At 43.3% G+C, this 23,280-nt stretch overlaps 1 protein-coding gene across 2 annotated transcripts in view; it reads right to left on the reverse strand.

Moving 5' to 3' along the window:
* Window positions 1–5,698: 5,698 nt before the first annotated feature.
* TMEM44 (transmembrane protein 44) overlaps window positions 5,699–23,280 on the reverse strand; it is a 97,389-nt gene continuing 79,807 nt past the window's right edge. Inside the window, exons 10-11 of one of the 2 annotated variants that reach the window (XM_075338528.1) lie at window positions 7,237–7,442; window positions 5,699–6,942 (exon numbers count right to left, since the gene is read on the reverse strand). In XM_075338528.1, the coding sequence (XP_075194643.1) occupies window positions 7,266–7,442 (177 nt within the window). In that variant the 3' untranslated portion in view covers window positions 5,699–6,942; window positions 7,237–7,265. Of the gene's footprint in view, window positions 7,443–23,280 lie in introns of both variants that reach the window. The other variant, XM_075338527.1, reaches the window with a different exon arrangement.

The raw sequence follows: 23,280 nt of genomic DNA on the forward strand, positions 1-23,280 counted from the left end.
GAAGAAGAGTCAACACTGCAAATATTGACTTGCTGCATTAACTCATTCTAACTGTCAATATAACCTTTTGGTACTCATAATATGATTGCAATTATATTTCTGTATGTGATGTAAACATCAGACAAACACAATTAAAAACCAGAGGGCAACAGATCATGTGAAAATATAATTTTGGTGTCATTCTCAAAACTTTTGGCCATGACTGTACTTCACAGAATTTTGTAACACTGGGTGGTGATGAAAGAATAATTTTATTTTTATCACTAAAATATTGCTTTAACCCCTTTACTTTTTATAAGGGCTAATAGGAAAAATAGGCCTAAGGCGGGCTTTGCACACTACGACATCGCAGGTGCGATGTCGGTGGGGTCAAATTGAAAATGACGCACTTCCGGCATCACATGCGACATCGTAGTGTGTAAAGGCTCGATGATCCGATTAACGAGCGCAAAAGCGTCGTAATCGTATCATCGGTGCAGTGTCGGTGTAATCCATGATTACGCTGACGCGACAGTCCGATGTTGTTCCTCGCTCCTGCGGCAGCACACATCGCTGTGTGTGAATCCACAGGAGCGAGGAACATCTCCTACCGGCATCACTGCAGCTTCCGTAGGTTATGCGGAAGGAAGGAGGTGGGCGGGATGTTTACATCCTGCTCATCTCCGCCCCTCCGCTGCTATTGGCCGCCTGGCGTGTGACGTCGCTATGACGCCGCATGACCCTCCCCCTTAACAAGGAGGCGGGTCGCCGGCCAGAGCGACGGTCACAGGACAGGTGAGTCCATGTGAAGCTGCCGTAGCGATAATGTTCGCTACGGCAGCTATCACAAGGAAATCGCTGCTGCGACGGGGGCGGGTACTATCGCGCTCGGCATCGCAGCATCGGCCTGCGATGTCGCAGCGTGCAAAGTACCCCTAACAGTTTGTTGTGCAATTTCTCCTGAGTAAGCCAATACCCTACATGTAACAGTTGAAAGTTCAGAGGGGAAGGAGCACCATATTAAACCACAACCACAAGTTCAGTATTTGGTCAGTATTTTACATCAGTGTTTGTAGCCAAAACCAGGAGTGAGTGAAAAATACAAAAGTGGTCCACATTTCTATTATACTTTTCCTCTGATTGTTTCACTCCTGATTTTGGCTTACACATACTGATGTAAAATACAGACCAAATACTAAACATCTGATTGAGGTCTTCTAGTGCAGATTTTGCTGTTTGGGAGTGCCATGTCACATTGGCAAAGCTCCCGAGATGCCAGAACAGCAGAAACCCCCATAAGTGACCCTAATTTACAAACTACAGTTAGGTCCAGAAATATTTGGACAGTGACACAATTTTCGCGAGTTGGGCTCTGCATGCCACCACATTGGATTTGAAATGAAACCTCTACAACAGAATTCAAGTGCAGATTGTAACGTTTAATTTGAAGGTTTGAACAAAAATATCTGATAGAAATTGTAGGAATTGTACACATTTCTTTACAAACACTCCACATTTTAGGAGGTCAAAAGTAATTGGACAAATAAACCAAACCCCAAAAAAAATTTTTTATTTTCAATATTTTGTTGCGAATCCTTTGGAGGCAATCACTGCCTTAAGTCTGGAACCCATGGACATCACCAAACGCTGGGTTTCCTCCTTCTTAATGCTTTGCCAGGCCTTTACAGCCGTAGCCTTCAGGTCTTGCTTGTTTGTGGGTCTTTCCGTCTTAAGTCTGGATTTGAGCAAGTGAAATGCATGCTCAATTGGGTTAAGATCTGGTGATTGACTTGGCCATTGCAGAATGTTCCACTTTTTTGCACTCATGAACTCCTGGGTAGCTTTGGCTGTATGCTTGGGGTCATTGTCCATCTGTACTATGAAGCGCCGTCCGATCAACTTTACGGCATTTGGCTGAATCTGGGCTGAAAAGTATATCCCGGTACACTTCAGAATTCATCCGGCTACTCTTGTCTGCTGTTATGTCATCAATAAACACAAGTGACCCAGTGCCATTGAAAGCCATGCATGCCCATGCCATCACGTTGCCTCCACCATGTTTTACAGAGGATGTGGTGTGCCTTGGATCATGTGCCATTCCCTTTCTTCTCCAAACTTTTTTCTTCCCATCATTCTGGTACAAGTTGATCTTTGTCTCATCTGTCCATAGAATACTTTTCCAGAACTGAGCTGGCTTCATGAGGTGTTTTTCAGCAAATTTAACTCTGGCCTGTCTATTTTTGGAATTGATGAATGGTTTGCATCTAGATGTGAACCCTTTGTATTTACTTTCATGGAGTCTTCTCTTTACTGTTGACTTAGAGACAGATACACCTACTTCACTGAGAGTGTTCTTTACTTCAGTTGATGTTGTGAACGGGTTCTTCTTCACCAAAGAAAGTATGCGGCGATCATCCACCACTGTTGTCATCCATGGACGCCTAGGCCTTTTTGAGTTCCCAAGCTCACCAGTCAATTCCTTTTTTCTCAGAATGTACCCGACTGTTGATTTTGCTACTCCAAGCACGTCTGCTATCTCTCTGATGGATTTTTTCTTTTTTTTCAGCCTCAGGATGTTCTGCTTCACCTCAATTGAGAGTTCCTTAGACCGCATGTTGTCTGGTCACAGCAACAGCTTCGAAATGCAAAACCACACACCTGTAATCAACCCCAGACCTTTTAACTACTTAATTGATTACAGGTTAATGAGGGAGACGCTTTCAGAGTTAATTGCAGCCCTTAGAGTCCCTTGTCCAATTACTTTTGGTCCCTTGAAAAAGAGGAGGCTATGCATTACAGAGCTATGATTCCTAAACCCTTTCTCCGATTTGGATGTGAAAACTCTCATATTGCAGCTGGGAGTGTGCACTTTCAGCCCATATTATATATATATATATATATAATTGTATTTCTGAACATGTTTTTGTAAACAGCTAAAATAAGAAAACTTGTGTCACTGTCCAAATATTTCTGGACCTAACTGTACATCTGTCAATGAATTCATCTAAGGGTGCAGTGATCATATTGATAAGACGGATGTCACTGAATTTTATACCTTTGGACGGTGAAGAAAAAATAATTACTTTTTCACCCCCCCAAAAAGATGTTTTAGCCTCAGATATTACATTTTCACATGGGTAAAAATGGCACCAAAATTGCCCCACAATTTCTGCTGAATTTAGCAATACCCCATTATGTTTGTGCACTCCCTATACAGAGCCTATATGTGCCAGAAGAGTAGAATCATCCCTCAAGTGACCCCATTTTGGAAAGAACACCCCTCTGGGAATTTATCTACAGGTGGAGTGTTAGTTTTTGTCTCCATGGGTGTTTTTCAGAAACAAGCAACAATGGATGTTGCGGAGTGAAATTGTTAATCTGCCATTGTAGTGCCCAGTACATTGTAGTGCCAAAATATTGTACCCAGCTTGTGCTTCTGGAGACAAATATCCCATAAATTAAGTGGGCTCTCATTGCTACAGAAATCTTAAACATGTGAACGCTAAATGTGGTTTAGGCACACTGTGAGGCTTAGAAAAGATAAAACAAAGGACATTTGGATATGGAAGCACAGATTTTGCTGCATTTATTTTTGGAGGGGAGCCACATCACTTTTTTAGAGTGTTTGTGCTATCAGTAATGTGAAGCCCCTAGATTTGCAATGATAGATGGCGGACCTGAGTGGGGACGTGTTTGATTGGTGGCTTGAATTGAGACTTTTATAGGGAAAATTTTACATACAATTTTGGATCACATTTATCCTATGCTCTACGCTGAGTACTTAAATCGAAGGTTCCATCTAAATCGCAAAATGATGCATTTCAGATGAAACCTCCAAGAGATCCATTCACTATAATGAGGAAGCAGAGTTACTCTGGACTCTGTCTGGCCTCTGTTCAGTGGTGTCCTTTTCAGAAGTGCACAAAATTGTGCTTGAGCGCATTTTCATGCAGATTTAACAAGACAGGCTGTGCCGTATCATATTCAAAGTGTCTCAATTTGACTCATCATAGGAAATCTCACATCTGTGTAAGCGCTCATGGTTGAGCACAGGATAAAATGTCATGGGAACTTTATTGCAATTTTTGATTCATTCTTCCATGTTTAATGTTTATACCCACTGTTATCTTAATGTAGGTTATTCATGCTTGCTCTCTCCTGCCATTTAGTGGTCAGGCCCTCCTGTTCCCCTGTTTTTTTTCTAGTTCAGCCTGTGGGGGAGTTTCAGCCCTGTGTGTACCTCACTTCCTGACATCCATTTTAGTTTTCTGCAGTGTGCGTGAGTGTCACATCTCCTTCATTTGGGCTACAGAAAGGCAAAGTCTTTTGACCAATAGCGGCTCCAGAGACAATATCACAAGACAACCACAATGCCAGGTACTTGGACCACTGTACTACTGCATGTCTTTAACTTATGGAGAAAATAAACCACCGTGTGTCATCTCATCGTGTGCACATTTGAATCCATCAACTTTGGAGTGCTCTGGTCATGTCTGCTTCACCTATTGTAAACATAGGTAGAACTTCTCACACCATTGCACAACTACATAAATTCAATCGCCCTTAAGTGGGGACAAAACAATTAGATTTTTTTTTTTTTTTTACAAAAATATTTTGCAAAACCATATTTGTAAAGCTATAGTTCTCTTATGTACCTGCCGACAGTGTGATGGCTTGTTTTTTGCAGGATGAGTTTAAATTTTTATTGGTATCAATTTTGATTGCTCTCCATTTCAATTTTTGGGAGGTAGAACAAAAAACAGTAATTCAGGTTTGTTTTTTTTAAATGCTGTTTACAGTTTGGAAAAAGTGATAAAACAGCTTTATCCCTTGAGTCAGTATGATTACAGTGATACCACATTTTGGTTTATATGTTGTGACGCTTTTGTACAATAAAAACAATTTAACAGAAAAAAAATGTTTTTGCATTGCTGTATTCTGAGAGTTATAGCTTTTCTATTTTTTCACTTATTGAGCAGTTTGGTGACTTGTTTTTTTGGGGGCAAAATTACATTATCAAGTTATACCATTTTTATTTACATTCACGTTTTTGACTGCATTTTATTCAACTTTTTTGATGTGGTTTGATGAAAAAGAATAAAACAATTTACCACTTTATTTAACCCCTTAATTGAACATTGGGCAGTTTTGGATGCAGGGACACCAAATGTGTACTTTATTTTGTTTTTACATAAATATATACAGTATATGTGTTTATTGGTATTATATTTTTTCATTTTTTTATTTTGTGATTTTTTTAAAAAATATTTTGACAATTTTTCAATGTATTTATTTTTACTTTTTTTTTACCGCTATGGGACTAACTTATTACTCTGATCACTGGTATAATACATTGAAATACACATGTACTGCAATGTAGTACATCTGTAAGTGCTAGCTCACAGTGTTTAAATCGAACGGGTGCAATACGAGAAACACTCGCATTGCACTCGGACCAATGTTAGTCAACAATGCAAGTCAGCTCTGCAAGTTTTTCCTCAGCTCTAAGTGGACTGAACATTGCGGAGACATAACATCCAGTTATTTCAAATGTCATGAAGGCAGTGGCAGACATATCATTGATGTAGCATATGTAGCCACACAGGGGCCCAAGAGGTAAGGGGGCCCTCTTCCACCCGAAAAGCATCAGGGAGCTTTTGTCATAGCAGAACTATTGAACTGGAAAGAGCTGATGTACTGCTCTTGCACACGGGCCCTTTTCTATCTGTATCCATCACTGCAAGAAAGGGTTAAATAGACTGACATAGGATTAAAATAAATGTTAGTTTCAGACACTTTAAGAGAAGGACCCTTTTAGATTAAATTAATGACAACTCATTATGAACAATTAACGGATGTTTTAATTGGGGTGAACCACCAAACTATGTCCAAAAATGCTCGTTCATCATGAAAATCACTTATGTGAACAAAATATCAATTATTGATTGTGCAATGTCAATACAAATCGTATGCTTATTTCAGTAATATAGTGAATGATGTTTGAGAGATTAAATGATCCAATATAAAACATTTCTTTACACAGCTACTGTATAAGGAAATGTAAAAAAAACAATTTTGACTGGTCAATAATTGGAAGGAGTGTGCTCAATAACACTTGGTTGCAGATTTTATGCATATCTAACAGGCTAGCAACCATCAGACAAACAAGCAAAACACTTATTCATTAGGCGAGATGATTTTTAAGCTTGCTTAAAAATAAATTGTTTTCAGCAGCAGATCGTTCTTTGTAAATTGGAGATGTGCTACTGATAACATGGTGTCCTATGCATACATAAACAGTGTTTGCAATCCTTGTGTGCACTTGGTAGACAGGTGGCCTGTTTAAACAAACCACTAAATGATCCCGGATCATTTAGCTGATCAGCAGTCATTTACTGACTAAAGGCCCCTTTACACACTGCAACATCGCTAGCGATATCGCTGTAACGTCACCAGTTTTGTGACGTAATAGCGACTTCCCCAGCGACATTGCAGTGTGTGACACGCATCAGCGACCTGGCCCCCGCTGTGAGGTCTCCGATCGCTACAAGTCGTTCAGGACCATTCTATGGTCACTTGTTTCCCGCTGCGCAGCATGTATCGGTGTGTTTGACACCGTTACAATGACATAGTAAGCGTCTAAGCCCATAGGCGTGCTAGCGTTCCCTTTCCAGCGAGGTCGTTCTGCAGGTCCATATCACTGCTGCGTCGTTGGCCAGATCTGCCTGTTTCACAGCTCACCAGCGACTGTTAGAGACTTTCCAGCGATCCCGGCCAGGTCGAAATCGCTGGTGGGGTCGCTAGAAAGTCTCAGTGTGTAAAGGGGCCTTAAGATCCTCCTGTCAAAACTGGCCATAAAAGCTTATCTGACATTTTATACAGACTGATTATTCCAATCTCAACATACATCGCTAACACAATTGATGTCGGCACCTTGACATGAGTCTTCATTCTGGAAAACCACTGTGAATGATAAATATCTTATCAGAACACAATCTGTCTTACAAACACAGAACAACACATTACATTTGTATGAATGCCCATTAGGAGAATTAAAGTTCAGTTTTAGACTGAAACAGACAAAAATGAAAAAAATAAAAAATTCCCAATGAAAGTACCTTAATTCATCAACCTTACACTTCAGCCATTGTGTTCTCTGTAGCCGGTTGACAATTATTTTAAAGGTTAATGACTGGGGGAATGGAGTCAAAACATCCTTTTTCCGATGCAAAGTTGAACAATTTTCTTTTTCTTTACCTTTGTTCTATTTTGGTCAGGTCTGCAGATTACGTGTTCTTATAGCTTGTAGAGGACGCTGGGTTTTTGAAACTCTGCCAGATGGTGGAGGAGAGCGGTTGTTGAGGCGTAATATTGATGGCTTTTAAGACACAGCTATCATTTGGTTGAATACTTGGAAATTTAGAGTCCTTTTTCCAATTTTGATCTAAATCTTCAAAATCCCACTAAAAATATATATAAAAAGTAATAACAGCACAATTAAAAGAGGTATACTTGGCTCTGGATTTTATGTCTTTTTATATCAGATTTTTTTTTATTATTTTTTTTAAACAGACACAAATAAAACAAAATTGATAAGTCTCCATATCCCCTTCCTTTCTGGTCATACTGTATTTCAGACAAGATAAATTCAAAATATGCATGGACTGGCATGAATTATAAAATTCACAAAAGGAAAGATCATTAGGCATCAAACATTAGGTACCCCACTATACCCACCAGGGGCGTACATAGAAATCATGGGGCCCATAGCAGAATTTCTAGTTGGGCCCCCTCCCCCCCCCCAAAAAAAAATAAATTATATATATATATATATATATATATATATATATATATATATATATATATATATATATATATATATATATATATATATATATTCAGCAGAGCTTATTATCACACAACTTTGAAGGCCTTACAAACTAATTTTCCTCTTATTGAGCCCCTGGATTTCCCTTTTATTACACCCATAACGTATGATGCCAACAAAAGTGCCCCACAAACACTGCACAATACCCCACAGTGAATTCCTCCACATGCACAGTATAATGATCCTACTGTACACACCCCTTATACTACTCCATCGAAGTATGGTGACCCTAACACAGTATGATCCCCAACTCTGACCTCCACACAGCCCTACATGCAGTATAAAGGACCTACATACAGTATAACGTACCTACATATATTATAATGGCCTCCACACCACTGCACACTGTATAATGGTCCCCACTAGCCCTCCAAACAGTATGATGGATTCCACACAAACCTTCACACTGTATAATTGCTTCCATACAGTATAACGGCCCTCGAATAACCCTTCACAGTGGCCTGGAACGCTGTATATAAGGGCTCACTGGCGGTGGCCACGGCTTATAGTCGCCAAATCTGGTGACAGGTTCCCTTTAAGAGTTAATCTTAAAAGAGGTGATTCACCCCTTTTCATTACTGGCCACATAGCTATTTTGTTGAGAAACAAGGTTTCTCTCAAATACCTTGTGTTGCCAATAGTGCCTGTGAGCGGTGCTATTGTGCTCCAGTCACCCCCTAGTAGTGACCCCCGGGGCTCTGTGACCTCTGATGTCCGGTGATATAACGTCAACTGAGGCGGGCCACAGTCTTTCTGAGTGATTGGGCTATGGGCTGCATTTCACTGCTCATCACAGCCCAGCATCTCCCGTCTCCCTCCTCCTTCAAGGCAGAGCACTGCAAGCAGGAGACATGCTAGGCTATGACGAGCGGTGAAACTCCACCCACAGCCCAGTGACTCATGAAGACTGGGGCCAGCCATGGTGACGTCAGGTTAACAGGAAGTTGACGTGACATCACCGGACATGATAGGTCATGAAGCCCGGGGGTCACGCGATGGGGGTGAGTGGACTGCGATAGCGCCGCTCACAGGTATTTGAAAAAAACCTTGTTTCGCAACATAATATTGATGTGGCCCGTAATGAAAAGGGGTGAACCACCTCGCTAATTTTACCCAGTACTGTATGGGTTGAGCCTAGAATGTATGGACGCCTTTCAGGTTAGTAGGTGTGACTGGCTTGGTTGGTGGGTGTGGTGTTGTTTCTTCCGGTCCACTGTAATCATGCAAGGACCGGTTTAACTCCCCCCTCTATCACCCCTATTGAGGGCGGTCTTACCCCCAAACCCCAAGCTTCTATTATACGCAACTCCAGGACCACGTGGACTTAGAAAAATAATGTTTGCTCCAGCTGAAAATATTGGGCTGCAGGCTGCATTTAAAATGAAAGTAGCCCATACACTCTAGCCATACGTGAAAGTAGCCCATACACTCTAGCCATACGTGAAAGTAGCCCATACACTCTAGCCATACGTGAAAGTTGCCCTTACACTCTAGCCATACGTGAAAGTAGCCCATACACTCTAGCCATACGTGAAAGTAGCCCATACACTCTAGCCATACGTGAAAGTTGCCCTTACACTCTAGCCATACGTGAAAGTAGCCCATACACTCTAGCCATACGTGAAAGTAAACATAAAACATTTCATGCTGCAATATAAATCCCTCCCAAAGCTGGACAAAAATCTTAAAAAACACCTCATTCATTTGCACCTGGGAAAGAAGATGAATACCCGGCGACTCCCATGGTAACAAGCCCTAAAGCCTGAAGAACCTTATTAAATTTAGTGAAACCAGAAACCCTCATAAGTGGTTTACTTTTCCCCACACCTTGACCATTAATGAAATGATTGGATGCTTTGCTTATACTAAACAAAGGAATCCTGCCTCCATGAACAGCAGAAAGGCCAGAAGTAGTCCACCGGCTGTGGATTTTCATTATTTTTACTATACATACCTCCTGATCATTTTTTTGTTTTTAGTCTTTACTCCCTAACGTGAGATATTTTGAAGATTCATGGAAGGGCACATAATTCTATGGGAAATACTTCTTGGATTTATTGTATCAGGAACCAAAGAGGTGTTCCTCAAGTAAAATAATCTTTACTATTATAATTTTATTTTTAGATCATATAGTGTAACTAAAGTAAATACAATGGACAACAGCTGTGGATCATTGGATAATTGGATCATCCGTAATGAACGAGTTAAGAAAAGAATGGTTAAAAAAACCACATTAAATGGGAATGGAAAATTGCTGGACAAATCTTCAAACAGTTTCCATTGAGTATTACCCCTAGGGGCAGACATAAAACCAATAGCAGTATTTTACTTCAGCACAAGGATCTTTTTTGAAAACTGTAAATGGCTTCCATTCTCTTAAGACATAGCAAGACTACGGACCATGCAAATTGATAGTCTCAGTCATTAACGCCATAAAATAATCGTAAATGATGGTTGGTCTGCGGCTTTATTTTCCATTGCCAAGATGTGTTACTTGTGAGAAAAGATTTCCAGAAAAAGTCTTATCTTTGCAAAAGAAATTGAAAAGGTTTGCTCAAGTTTATTAACAAAGGTTGTGTTATGGAGACCTCTTGCTATCAAGATAATACAAGTGCATCTCAAATTAGAATATCATCAAAAAGTTTTTCAGTAATTCAATACAAAAAGGGAAACACATTATATAGAGTTATTACAAACAGAGTGATCTATTTCAAGTGTTTATTTCTGTTAATGTTGATGATTATGGCTTACAGCCAATGAAAACCCAAAAGCCATTATCTCAGAAAATTAGAATAATTGCCACAAAACACCTGCAAAGGCTTCGTAAGAGTATAAAATGATCCCTTAGTCTGGTTCGGTAGGCTACACAATCATGGGGAAGACTGCTGACTTGACAGATGTCAAGAAGGCAGTCACTGACACAGTCCACAAAGAGGGTAAGCCACAAAAGGTCATTGCTAAAGACGCTGGCTGTTCACAGGGTGCTGTACCCAAGCATATTAATGGACAGTTGAGTGGAAGGAAAAAGTGTGGTAGAAAAAGGTGCACAAACAACCGGGATAACTGCAGCCTTGATAGGATTGTTAAGAAGAGGCCATTCAACAATTTGAGGGAGAATCAGAAGGAGTGGACTGCTGCTGGAGTCCGTGCTTCAAGAGCCACCACACACAGATGTATCCAGGACATGGGTCACAACTGTCACATTCCTTGTATCAAGCCACTCATGTCCAATAGACAATGCCAGAAGCATCTTACCTGTGCCAAGGAGAAAAAGAGCTGGACTGTTGTTCAGTGGTCCAAGGTGTTTTCAGATGAAAGTAAATTTTGCATTTCATTTGGAAATCGAGGTCCCAGAGTCTGGAGGAAGAGTGTAGAGGCCATAATCCAAACTGCTTGAGGTATATTGTGAGGTTTCCACAATCAGTGATGTTTTGGGGAGCCATGTCATCTGCTGGTGTAGGTCTACTGTGTTTTATCAAGACCAAAGTCAGAGCAGCCATCTACCTGGAAATTTTAGAGCACTTCATGCTTCCCTCTGCCGACAAGTTTTTTTAGAGATGGCAATTTCATTTTGCAGCAGGACTTGGCACCTGTCTACATTGCCAAAAGTACCAATACCAAAGCCTGGTTTAATAACCACAGTATCACTGTGCTTGATTGGCCAGCAAACTCGCCTGGTATTGTTAAGAGGAAGATGAGAGATACCAGTCCCAACAATGCAGAAGAGTTAAGGTACCGTCACACTAAGCAACTTACCAGCGATCCCAACAACGATAGGGATCGCTGGTAAGTTGCTAGGAGGTTGCTGGTGAGCTGTCACACTGCGACGCTCCAGCGATCCCACCAGCAATCTGACCTGGCAGGGATCGCTGGAGCGTGGCTACACGAGTTGCTGGTGAGCTCACCAGCAACCAGTGACCAGCCCCCAGCGCCGCGTGGAAGATGCTGCGCTTGGTAACTAAGCTAAATATCGGTAACCAACCCGATATTTGCCTTGGTTACCACCGCACGGAGCTACACGTGCAGAGAGCAGGGAGCAGCGCCCACTGAGCGCTGGCTCCCTGCTCTCCTAGTACAGCACACATCGGGTTAATTACCCGATGTATGCTGCAGCTAAATGTGCACAGAGCAGGGAGCAGCGCACACTGAGCACTGGCTCCCTGCTCTCCTACTTACAGCACACATGAGGTTAATTACCTGATGTGTGCTGCAGCTACATGTGCACAGAGCAGGGAGCAGCACACAATGCTTAGCGCTGGCTCCCTGCTCTCCTACTTACAGCACACATCAGGTTAATTAACCCGATGTGTCCTGCAGCTAGCTACATGTGCACAGAGCAGGAGCCGGCAGCACAGGCAGTGAGAGCGGCGGAGGCTGGTATCGAAGGTAAATATCGGGTAACCAAGGACAGGGCTTCTTGGTTACCCGATGTTTACATTGGTTACCAGCCTCTGCAGAAGCCGGCTCCTGCTCCCTGCACATTTAGTTGTTGCTGTCTCGCTGTCACACACAGCGATCTGTGCTTCACAGCGGGACAGCAACAACAAAAAAATGGCCCAGGACATTCAGCAACAACCAACGACCTCACAGCAGGGGCCAGGTTGTTGCTGGATGTCACACACAGCAACATCGCTAGCAACGTCACAAAAGTTGTTCGTTAGCAGCGATGTTGCTAGCGATGTTGCTTAGTGTGACGGGGCCTTAAAAGGCTGCTATCTAAGCAACCTGGACTTCCATAACACCTCAGCAGTGCCACAGGCTGATTGCCTCCATTCCACGCCACATTGATGCAGTAATTCATGCAAAAGGAGCCCCGACCAAGCATTGAGTGCATTTACTGTACATACTTTTCAGTAGGTCAACATTCTAAGTTTAACATAAATTTTTTAGCTGGTCTTATATAATATTCTAATTTTCTGAAATAATGAATTTTGAGTTTTCATTGGCTGCAAGCCATAATCATCAACATTAACGGAAAAACGTAAATAAACACTTGAAATAGATCATTCTTTTTATAAGAACTATATAATATATGCATTTCCCTTTTTGTACTGAATTACTGAAATAAATTAACTTATTGATATTCTAATTTATTGAGATGCACATGTATAAGCCTTCCTGCACAATAGCTACAGGTTGGTATTCTCAGGCTGGGTAGACCCAGCCTAAAAATATCAGCCTCTAGCCGCCTGGAATTATCACATCCATTAGGTGCGATAAGCCTGGTGCTTTACCCAGATATTCCAGATTGCCTTGATATGTGGTGGCAAGCAGGGTAATCAGAGGGTAATAACAGCCCACAGCTAAGGGGTGCTTCACACACAGCGAGCTCGCTGCCGAGATCGCTGCTGAGTCACGCTTTTTGTGACACAGCAGTGACCTCATTAGCGATCTCGCTGTGTGTGACACTGAGCAGCGATCTGGCCCCTGCTGCGAGATCGCTGCTCGTTACACACAGCCCTGGTTCGTTTTCTTCAAAGCCGCTCTCCTGCTGTGACACACAGATCGCTGTGTGTGACAGCAAGAGAGCGACAAATGAAGCGAGCAGGGAGCAGGAGCCGGCGTCTGACAGCTGAGGTAAGCTGTATCCAAGATAAACATCGGGTAACCAAGGTGGTTACCCGATATTTACCTTAGTTACCAGCCTCTGCAGCTCTCACGCTGCCTGTGCTGCCGGCTCCGGCTCTCTGCACATGTAGCTGCTGTACACATCGGGTTAATTAACCCGATGTGTACAGCAGCTAGGAGAGCAAGGAGCCAGCGCTAAGCAGTGTGCGCGGCTCCCTGCTCTCTGCACATGTAGCTGCATTACACATCGGGTTAATTAACCCGATGTGTACTGTAGCTAGGAGAGCAAGGAGCCAGCGCTCAGTGTGCGCGGCTCCCTGCTCCCTGCTCACACTGGTAACTAATGTAAACATCGGGTAACCATACCCGATGTTTACCTTAGTTACCAGTCTCCGCAGCTTCCAGACGGCGGCTCCGTGCAAGCGCAGCGTCGCTTGCACGTCGCTGCTGGCTGGGGGCTGTTCACTGGTCGCTGGTGAGATCTGCCTGTTTGACAGCTCACCAGCGACCATGTAGCGATGCAGCAGCGATCCTGACCAGGTCAGATCGCTGGTCGGATCGCTGCTGCATCGCTAAGTGTGAAGGTACCCTAAGTCCTAGATTAGTGATGACAGAGTCTATGACACACCATCACTAATCTATAAGTGAAAGTAAACAAACACAAACCAAAAAAAATCCTTTATTTGGAATAAAATACAAAAAAAAAAAAGAAAAAAGAAGAGTACCTTCTTTCACCACTTTAAGCCCAAAACATCCCTGCAGGTGTGTCGTAATCCTCATGAGGTCCCACAGCGATTCTAGCTCTGCTACATGTCGTCAGTCACAGTGAGTAGACAGAGCATGACCACTCGCTGTGAGTACACAGAATGAATGAGGCGCGATGAGTGATGACTAATTGCAGTCAGACACTGGTCACACAGGATGGGAGCGCTTCTGACTGCAACTAATCACAGAGGCCAGACCAGCCGGTATGGTGGGAAAAGCAGTGCATACCGTATGAGCAATGATGAGCAGCCCAGGGAGTCTGCAGGAGCAGCGTACAGTCTCGCGGGAGCCTCGGTAAGTATGAAGTGCTTGCTTCACTCTTATTTTTTTTATTTTTCCTATTTATTTATTTTTTTTTTAATTTCTCGAGTGCTGAATCTGGATAAAACAGCTGGAATCCCGAGTCTAGCACCCAGGCAAATTTGAAACCGCGCGGATCCGAACTTTTACAGTCCGGGTCTGCCCATCACTACTCATGAGCACTGCAGCCAATGAGAAGTTGCTAATAAGCTGCAGGTTGCACACGTCTTTTGGATGTCCAAGATTTATTTGAACAGAGTGTGAATGAAGCAGTTCATTAGTTGCTGCAGAGTGACTGCAGTACTCAATGTGGAATAATGTCATGCGAACACTTGGAGACCCAATGCTGATATCCCTGGAAAGTCTCTGGTGCAAGAAGTATTTGTATTTTACACTGTACACTGGGAAGTGTAGTATTTAAGAAGGTGTTCCCAAAGTAGTAGACAATCCTTTTATAATAAAACTTTAGGTTTAACTTACCCCCCTAGATGCAAGGGTTAGGAGCAACATTTAAGGAGCTTTACAACTTCTGGGGCTTTCTTTTGTTAAAGGGGTTATCCACTACTAGGACAACCCTTTCTCATTCCCCCAATTAAAATACAAAATCTTATACTCCCCTCTGGTGGTGGTACTGTTCCAGGGGTGTCAGTGCTCTCATTCCTGGGGCTCACATGAGGTTGAGATGCAATGTGAGCTCCATGACCAATCACCACTGGTTTCTCTATCCCCGCCTTTGGACATATGAGTTAATCAACAGGAAGTGAGAGCTGTGGCTGCTGCTCACTTCAGGTTGACTACTCCTGCAACTGAAGAAGATAGATAGATAAGCTGAAGGTGATTCTTCAAGGCTACGGTTACCTCACAACTAGAGGTGAGTGGACCCGTTGAAGTGCGGGTTCAGCCGGACTTTAGATAAAGTTCAGTTCGGGACTCGGACTTTACCTGATCCCCATTGGAACTCCCCGATTGGGCAGTTCAGCTCTCTGACCACATACAGCCAGCCATACACAGAACACCTCTGAGAAAGGATGGGGGATATGGGTGGGGTCTTTTAATATTTTTTGTGGGGTTTACACTCTACATTCGATAACGCTGATTTTGCCCCCAGTGTGAGCCATTCAAACACTGCAAGCAGCCCACTGAGCACAGCACAAAGTGTACCCAAGCACAGTGATGCTTACTCGAGTGATTAGCATATGTAAAGCACCTGAACTCAAACACTGATTTTTTTTTTCTAAAGTCAGTGTTCGGTATGAACACCGAACTTTATTGTTTGGGTTCGCTCATCTCTAGTCACAACTTCATGTGAGCATGTTTTTCATTTGGAGAAGGCTGATGGACAGGTCTGGTCACATGCTCCTCTTCTAGCACCCATATTTTGATCAGGAAATTGACAGTTGTACAGTGTGTGAATAAAGATTAACTAACTGCACAGGAATAGCAGAAGCAGAGTAAATTTGTTTTCTAAAAATCCCTGAAATTTAGGTAACTATATTTTCCAAAAATAAACTATGGTCCAAATTGAAGAATCTATCTCAAACCTGCGCTAAAATGTAAGTATCAGTTGCCTACAGACAAGATCAACATCTGATGGACTCATCAATTTTTTGGAGACCAGATGACCACCCCAGTGTGTATGAGGATGTCAGAGCTCTCCCTGGTCAGATAATGTCAGGGGAAAGAAAATTCAGCCATGTGGATAACCCCATGATGAATCCCTTTGTTTTCATTTTCAGAGGTGTCTGGCAGGGGGTTACAGTGGCCATACTCATTAAATAACAGATAGCCAAATCTGCCAAACTCTGCAGGAGTAGACAGTCATCAAATGTGTATTGGGGTCTCAAGACTCTCCTCGGAGCAAATTAGAGAAGGGTCAGGTTAGTTGGAATTTCAACAACCCATCCTTTGGTTTCTTGGGAGATAAGCCGCTACCTGAGGATATTGGCTTAGAAAAAATGAGCATTCATGTACGGGGAGTCAGGAGACACAGACATCTACCAAATAAGTGTTGGACCTACAGTTACTTTCGGTGTAAGGCCAGCTCTAATACCATTTCCTCATTAAAAACACACACTCAGTAAAATGTATGAGAGTCAGATGTTTCTTTAAGACAGCCATCTATGGTGTATGAGCGTCTTTAGACATCATAATTACATATACATATCCAATAGGCTTGCTACTTCAAAGTAAACATTTGGGAAAGCATTATATGTTTTATCAGAATTTGTCTCTATAAGTGTGGTATATTCCCAAAATACCCAAGCAATTAATATACGAGTGTGTGGAGTTGGCTGCGGACTAAAAACTATTGGAACAAGTGATGTAGCACGCAGTCCACGGCTCTAAGGGATACAGACTTTTTCCAGCACGGAGGACTGGTTACATCAATCTGATTGTAGTTTTTTTATTAGATATTTCCTTGCTCATAAGTTTATAGTATACAGAAGGCCAGGCAGGAGATTGGTAATTAGGTAAAACAATCATTAATAATGGCCTCAATTAAGCCATTATTCTCCCAGCCACTAGTGCCATTATGAAGATGCGGATTGTAGACACAGTGGTGCTATCACCACAGGAGGTCTCACATGCAGTCCCAGGTGAGTGGCTCAACCTCAGGAAAACACTTACATCAATGAACAGTTAGAATTTGGGGGGGTTCCCGGGGCCAGCGCTTGAACCTTGGGGACGGCTTGGGGTATTTAGGACACTGATGAGGGGATGGAGGGTTTTTGCTGGCTGGAGCTAGATACACTCACTATGGTTGTCAGATCAGTCATCTGGAGGAGCAAAGGCTGTGACTGCAGACTATACCGGTGGGAGATAAAAAAATCTGAGAGAAAAACAAAAGTTGGGAAGCAGTGGGTATTGCCTGGTACGGGGCAGTGGAACTACCAGTTCGGGTTTGGGATCTCATGGACTCGGAAAACTTGTTTTGTTCATCTACCTGGAGTTGCTGTAAGACTGTAGACCGCAGAAATAAAATAACTGCATTGTTAACCTGCCTAGGTGATTAAAACAACCTGCAATGTCAGATCTTCACAAGTGGTGGCAGCGGTGAGATCACCCATCTCTGGACAGCTTAACGGGGAATGTTACTGAGTGGTCACTTGGCAGAAGAAATGGTAGAATCCATCTACAAGAGGCTCAAGAAGTATGAGCTGGGAGCCCTTTTCTCTGGAAGAGAGCTAGAGTAGTTGCCAGAGGAAAGCCAGGCGACCCTAATACAACGCTTGGCAGAGTAGGACCACGAACACCCACAGGAGGAGGTCAGTTCAGCAATGGAGGAGGGTAGCTCCGTGGAGGGACCACAACCCAAGGCTGTCATCCTGATGGCGGCCAATCGACTGACAGAGTTGAGGAGGAAGCAAGCTACTAACGAGAAGATGGACAGTTGTTGCTACCTGGAGCTGGATAAATGCCCTACGGTCTTGGTGTCCGTCATAACGGAGGAGCATAGGCTGTGACTGCAGACTCTACTGGCGGGAGATACAAAAGCTTTGGGCCAAACAAAAGTTGGGAGACAATGCGAATCGCCTGATATGGCCGTGGAACTACCCAGTTTGGGATCTCGTGGACTGGGCCATCTTGTTTTGGCCGTCAACCCAGAGTTGCTGTAAGACCGTGGGCAGAAGAAAAAAATAATTGCATGGTTAACCTGCCTAGGTGATCAATACAACCCACAGCCTCAGATAGTCACACACGATGCAAAAATATAATAGTTATGCAGTTTCGGCTTATGGTGTCGTGTGCTGGGGAGTAGTTCTTGTTATTCTGTAATATTTTATTTCTGTTAATAGTCAATTAACCCCGTATGTGCCAGCTAATGCCACTTTTTTTTTATTAATGTTGAATTTAACAATTTACAGATACCCCTGAGTAAAATAAAAAAAAACTAGAGACCTCACTGATCGTGAGATGATTCGTGGTCCTATGTCCTCCACAATATGTGAGACGACAGTACAATAAGAACATGAAGGCAGTGCAGCTGAGGCAACATATGGAAAATGCAAAGTCAATATATTCTTGTGTTGAGAAGGGCCATTGGATCAAATACGTAATTAACCTTGAGACGTACGGGATTGTGGGCAAAAATGTCCAATGAGATCATTTCACCTTACATAAGCCTATTTAGATCATACACATGACACAGATCAAAGATGGCCACCATTTCCTGTTCTCCACACTATGCCCTGGTATGCAAGGAATGTCCAGATGTAAGAAGAATCACCACATAAGGAAAAATACTCACTGGCCAACCTAAGGTTTAGGTTGACGTCAGCAAGGTGCTGATCTCATCACACTGCTGCAGGCACCAAAGAGACACGTCGGGCAGTGGTGAGTGCTTCATGGAGGAGCGGAAGATGAACTGTACTGGAGAAGGGGAGAACAATCGTGAAAGGGACAAAGCTTTCTGAGAGGTAGTGGGGTGAGTACTTTATTCAGAGTGGGCAGTGTGTGTGTGTGTGTGTAGGACATTTTACAAAAGGGCACTATGGGGGGGGGAATATTTTGCAGAGGCAGTGTGGGAGGAGTATATTAATGAGACTGGCAGCATGGTGGTATATTAATGAGAGTGGCAGCTTGGGAGGATATTAAGAAGAGCGGCATGGGGGTATATTAATGAGAGTGGCAGTGTGGAGTATATTAAGGAGATTAGCACTGTGGGGGTATATTAAGGAGAGTGGCAGTGTCGGGATATATTAAGAAGAGTGGCAGTGTGGAGGTATATTAAGGAGGGTGGCAGTGTGGGGGTATATTAAGGAGAGCAGCAGTGTGGGGGTATAATGAGAGCGGAAGCATGAGGTTATATTAATTAGAGTGGCAGCATGGGGGTATATTAAGGACATTGGCAGTGTGGGTATATTAAGGAGAGCAGCAGCATGGGTGTTATATTAATTAGAGTGGCAGCGTGGGGGGTATAATAAAGAGAGTGGCAGCGTGTGGGTATATTATGAAGAAGGGTAGTGTGAGGGGATATTTTGGATAAGGGCAGTGTGTATATGGGTGGAGATATTTTGTGAAGAAAGTACAGCATTTATTCAGGGTTGCAGCATGGGAAATATTCATATTAATGGATTAGAATAATTATACTTTTATATTTAAAGGCACTATGTCAGGAAGTGCTGCTGAAAAAGAAAGAGGGAGGTCTTCAGAGACGAGTAGAGGGCATGAAATCTCATGATGGTGTCTGTACTATGTGGAAACAAAAGGGATAGGAACTACTCTGATCAGAGATGTCACTTATAAGGTACCTGGATGTAAATGTTTATTTGTGATGCTGCCTGCGTCTTATCAGTACTGTGGTTCTTGTATGGCCCGCAGTCTGATAATTGATAACAACTCTCAGCATCTCCTTACCATTGTTAAGGACAAATTGAGAGTTGTAGGTTCATACAATCCAATTGTACATGGGGCTAAGCATGATTCATGTACTGATGTTAGTTTTGACGCTGCAGTCATCTGCTGATGATGGTTCTAGCGCTGCATTCATGTGCTGATGGTGGTTCTGGTGCTGCATTCATGTGCTGATGGTGGTTCTGATGCTGCATTCATGTGCCGATGGTGGTTCTGGTCCTGCATTCATATGCTGATGGTGATTCTGGTTCTGCATTCATGTGCTGATGGTGGTTCTGGTCCTGCATTCATGTGCTGATGGTGGTTCTGGTCCTGCATTCATGTGCTGATGGTGGTTCTGGTGCAGCATTCATGTGCTGATGGTGGTTCTGGTGCAGTATTCATGTACTGATGGTGGTTCTGATGCTACATTCATGTGCTGATGGTGGTTCTGAAGCTACAGTCATGTGCTGATGGTGGTTCTGCACTTGACAATCCAAAACAAGTTTCATAGCTATGTTAAAGCTTAAAAATAAAAAAAAACAAAACTTTGTTTTGAGATTGAGAATTTGGCAAGATTCTGCTCAGTTTCTGCTCCAAAAACAGTGTAAATTAGCATATGTTTGCACATATTTTTTTAAGCAGAATGTCTCCAAATCCTCCTTAAATCTTTGGTTCTAGTGATATATTCATGTAAGTACCCTTTACATGAGGCTGACTGTTCACATCCTCTTGATGTCTGATGCATCCTTTTTGTTATAAAAATACAATCTGCTGTTGCATCTGGGGTCTATAATTGTCTGCATCTCTGACATCACATCAGCAGCGCTGTAGCCAGTTAGCTGCTGAGCTCCTTGATTGGTTGCAGCGCTGTCATTGTGATGTGACATCAGCGTTGCAAACAATAGCGGACCTCGGGAGAGTGAATAAAATAAACAAACAATGCAGGGAATGGCTTTCCAAAACCGGAAAACCTAAGGTTATGTGCACACAAGGGATTTTAAACTCAAGCAAAACCGCCATGTTTCACAAGCAGAAGATGCTGAAAACTGTTGCGTTTTTTTTCCTGACCCATCTTCTGTGTAGTTTTACAGTCGTTTCCTAGCATCTATGGTTTTCACCATCTTTGGATTTTCTTTTAGTGTTTTCTCATTGTTTTTGTCACATTTTTTACTGCACTTTTAAAAAAAAACGATGGTAAACACAACAAAAAACGTCCGGGCATCTTCCGAGCCTTCCCATTGATCTGCATTGTAAAGCACAGAGTGTCTTCTAAGTGGAAAACACCAAAAGAATGGAGAGGTCACTTCTTTTAACCACTGGGTAAAAAATGCTGAAAAGCCTGAACCTCTGCACAGCAATAGATGCATATGGTCATTCGAGTATTTTTCATAGTAGTTTCCATGGTGGGATCTGCCCCCAAAAATGTCATTACACATTCCCTAAGTGGTATGTGTCCAAAATTATCAGCAGTGACAACAACAGCTTCCCTGATCACCTATCTGTAGAATAGGTCATCAAAATTAGTTCAGGGGGATCTGATTTTGTATCCCTGCCCATCAGCAATATGACCCCAGCATTATATGGAGAGCAGCATCCTCTTCATTATCTGTGAGACCCAGCTCTGTAGCAAAATAGCGGCTTCACCAAGTCCTGCTACTAAGAGCAATGAATAGGCCTGAGCTGAAATACTGGATGCAGCCGTAACTACATGTTATATGGTCGTGTTACACAATCTACAAGTGCACAAAGATATTACACATTCAACACTCGAAAAGTGGGCCTGTGTACCGCCCCAGCGCCAGCAGCCGGGCTGCTGCTCGGACCCGGATCTGCGGTGGCTCGAGGGGTCTCTGGATCCGAGAGGGGTCGCGCAGACACCTGGAATAAAAGGGGGGGTATTTACAGGGGATTTTGTGATTAGAGTTCGTGATGCTGCCCATGGTGCGTGGTAATGTGGGATACCACCGCTGCTGTTGGAAGCGCCCGGTGGCGATGGTATGGCAGCCAGGTGTTTAACCCCTCCGTAGGTAGGGGGAAGTGCCCCGGGGCTTGGTGATGGGGAGAGGGGAGTACCGTTGGGGAGGAAAGGGTCACTGCGTACTCACTCAGTCCAATAACACTGACACCGACAACTTGTAAACCGGAATTCTTAGCACCACTGTAGCCTGTGACCTTTTCCTTGGCACTGTCTATTTGTTGGCCCCTGTAGTTTGAAACTAGTCGGGTCCTGCTCACCCGTATGGCTAACGGAGTGAGCTTGCTCTCAGGTTTCACGCTTGGGATTATCTGGACTGTGTATTGGGAAAGTCCTATCCCCCTCGTGCACCGATTTTGGAGCAGGTGGAGAACGAATCATGAAGTCTTCGCCCTCGTCGGGTAAATTACCAGGACGCGTGAAACTACTGCCTGGAGATAGCTCAAGGCTGCCGGCTGCCCTCCTCGGCAGTTCCGTGCCCCTTGACACGATCCCCTGTGACCGGGGTTCCAGCTCCTACCAGGCCCAGACCAACGTCTGCCACCTAGTATTGAGGAGCCCAGCTCCCAACCTGTGACCTCTCCTCTCAAGAGTCACTCCACAACTGACTGTCTCCTACATTCCTGACCCTCCCAAACTAACCCCCCAAGTGGGCAGCCCTATTCTCTTCAGGCTACCCATTGGCGTATCTGGTGGGTGTGGTGCAGAGTATTTCTAGCATTTTTGATTGGCTTGGCTCTTAGCAACACCAAAGGAGGTGGATACCGTGCATAAGGGCAGACTGCACAATACCCTGTGATGACCTGATAGGCCAGGGCGTCACACCTGTGTACCCCCAAATGCTAGGGCTGAATTTTAGTCCCAGTCTGGCCCTGGAACAATGGACAGGTATAAATTAACAGTTTTTAAATTCACCCATACTTGAAAATTTTAAGAGAACCGGTCGGCAAAAAAAGTAAAAAAAAAATAAAATGGTAATCTGTAAGTAAATACAGTTTTAAACATATGTGGCAACCTAATTTGGAACTGTGGAGGAGGATTGAAAATAGTTACGGTATATGCTCTCTGCACCCACTTGCTTTTAGTCCACGGCGCGGCACTGGGGAAGTGAGCAATCAGCATGCTGTAATGATGTCAACTATCTAGAGTAACTAGAGTAGAATTAACGCTGCAGGTAAATGTCGATTTTTTTTTTCTGACAGGTTCCCTTTAACTTAAAAGGGTTGTATGAGGTTAATTTTATTTTTTTACTACGGGACTAAGAATTAACAGGCAGGTAGTTGCAAACTACCTTTCTGTTCTGCCAATGCAGATCTCTGCCAGCACAGAGCTGTCACAGACTGCTCTTCCCATCGATTCTGCGACTTCCACCGACGTCAGTAGCTTCTCTTCCACTCTGCTGATGGTGTGTGACTGGAGATGTCATGCTGACTGACAACCAGCTCCCCGCTGCCTACCTGTGGGAGCC

This window comes from Anomaloglossus baeobatrachus, chromosome 3 (assembly GCF_048569485.1).
Source record: "Anomaloglossus baeobatrachus isolate aAnoBae1 chromosome 3, aAnoBae1.hap1, whole genome shotgun sequence".
NCBI lineage: Eukaryota > Metazoa > Chordata > Amphibia > Anura > Aromobatidae > Anomaloglossus > Anomaloglossus baeobatrachus.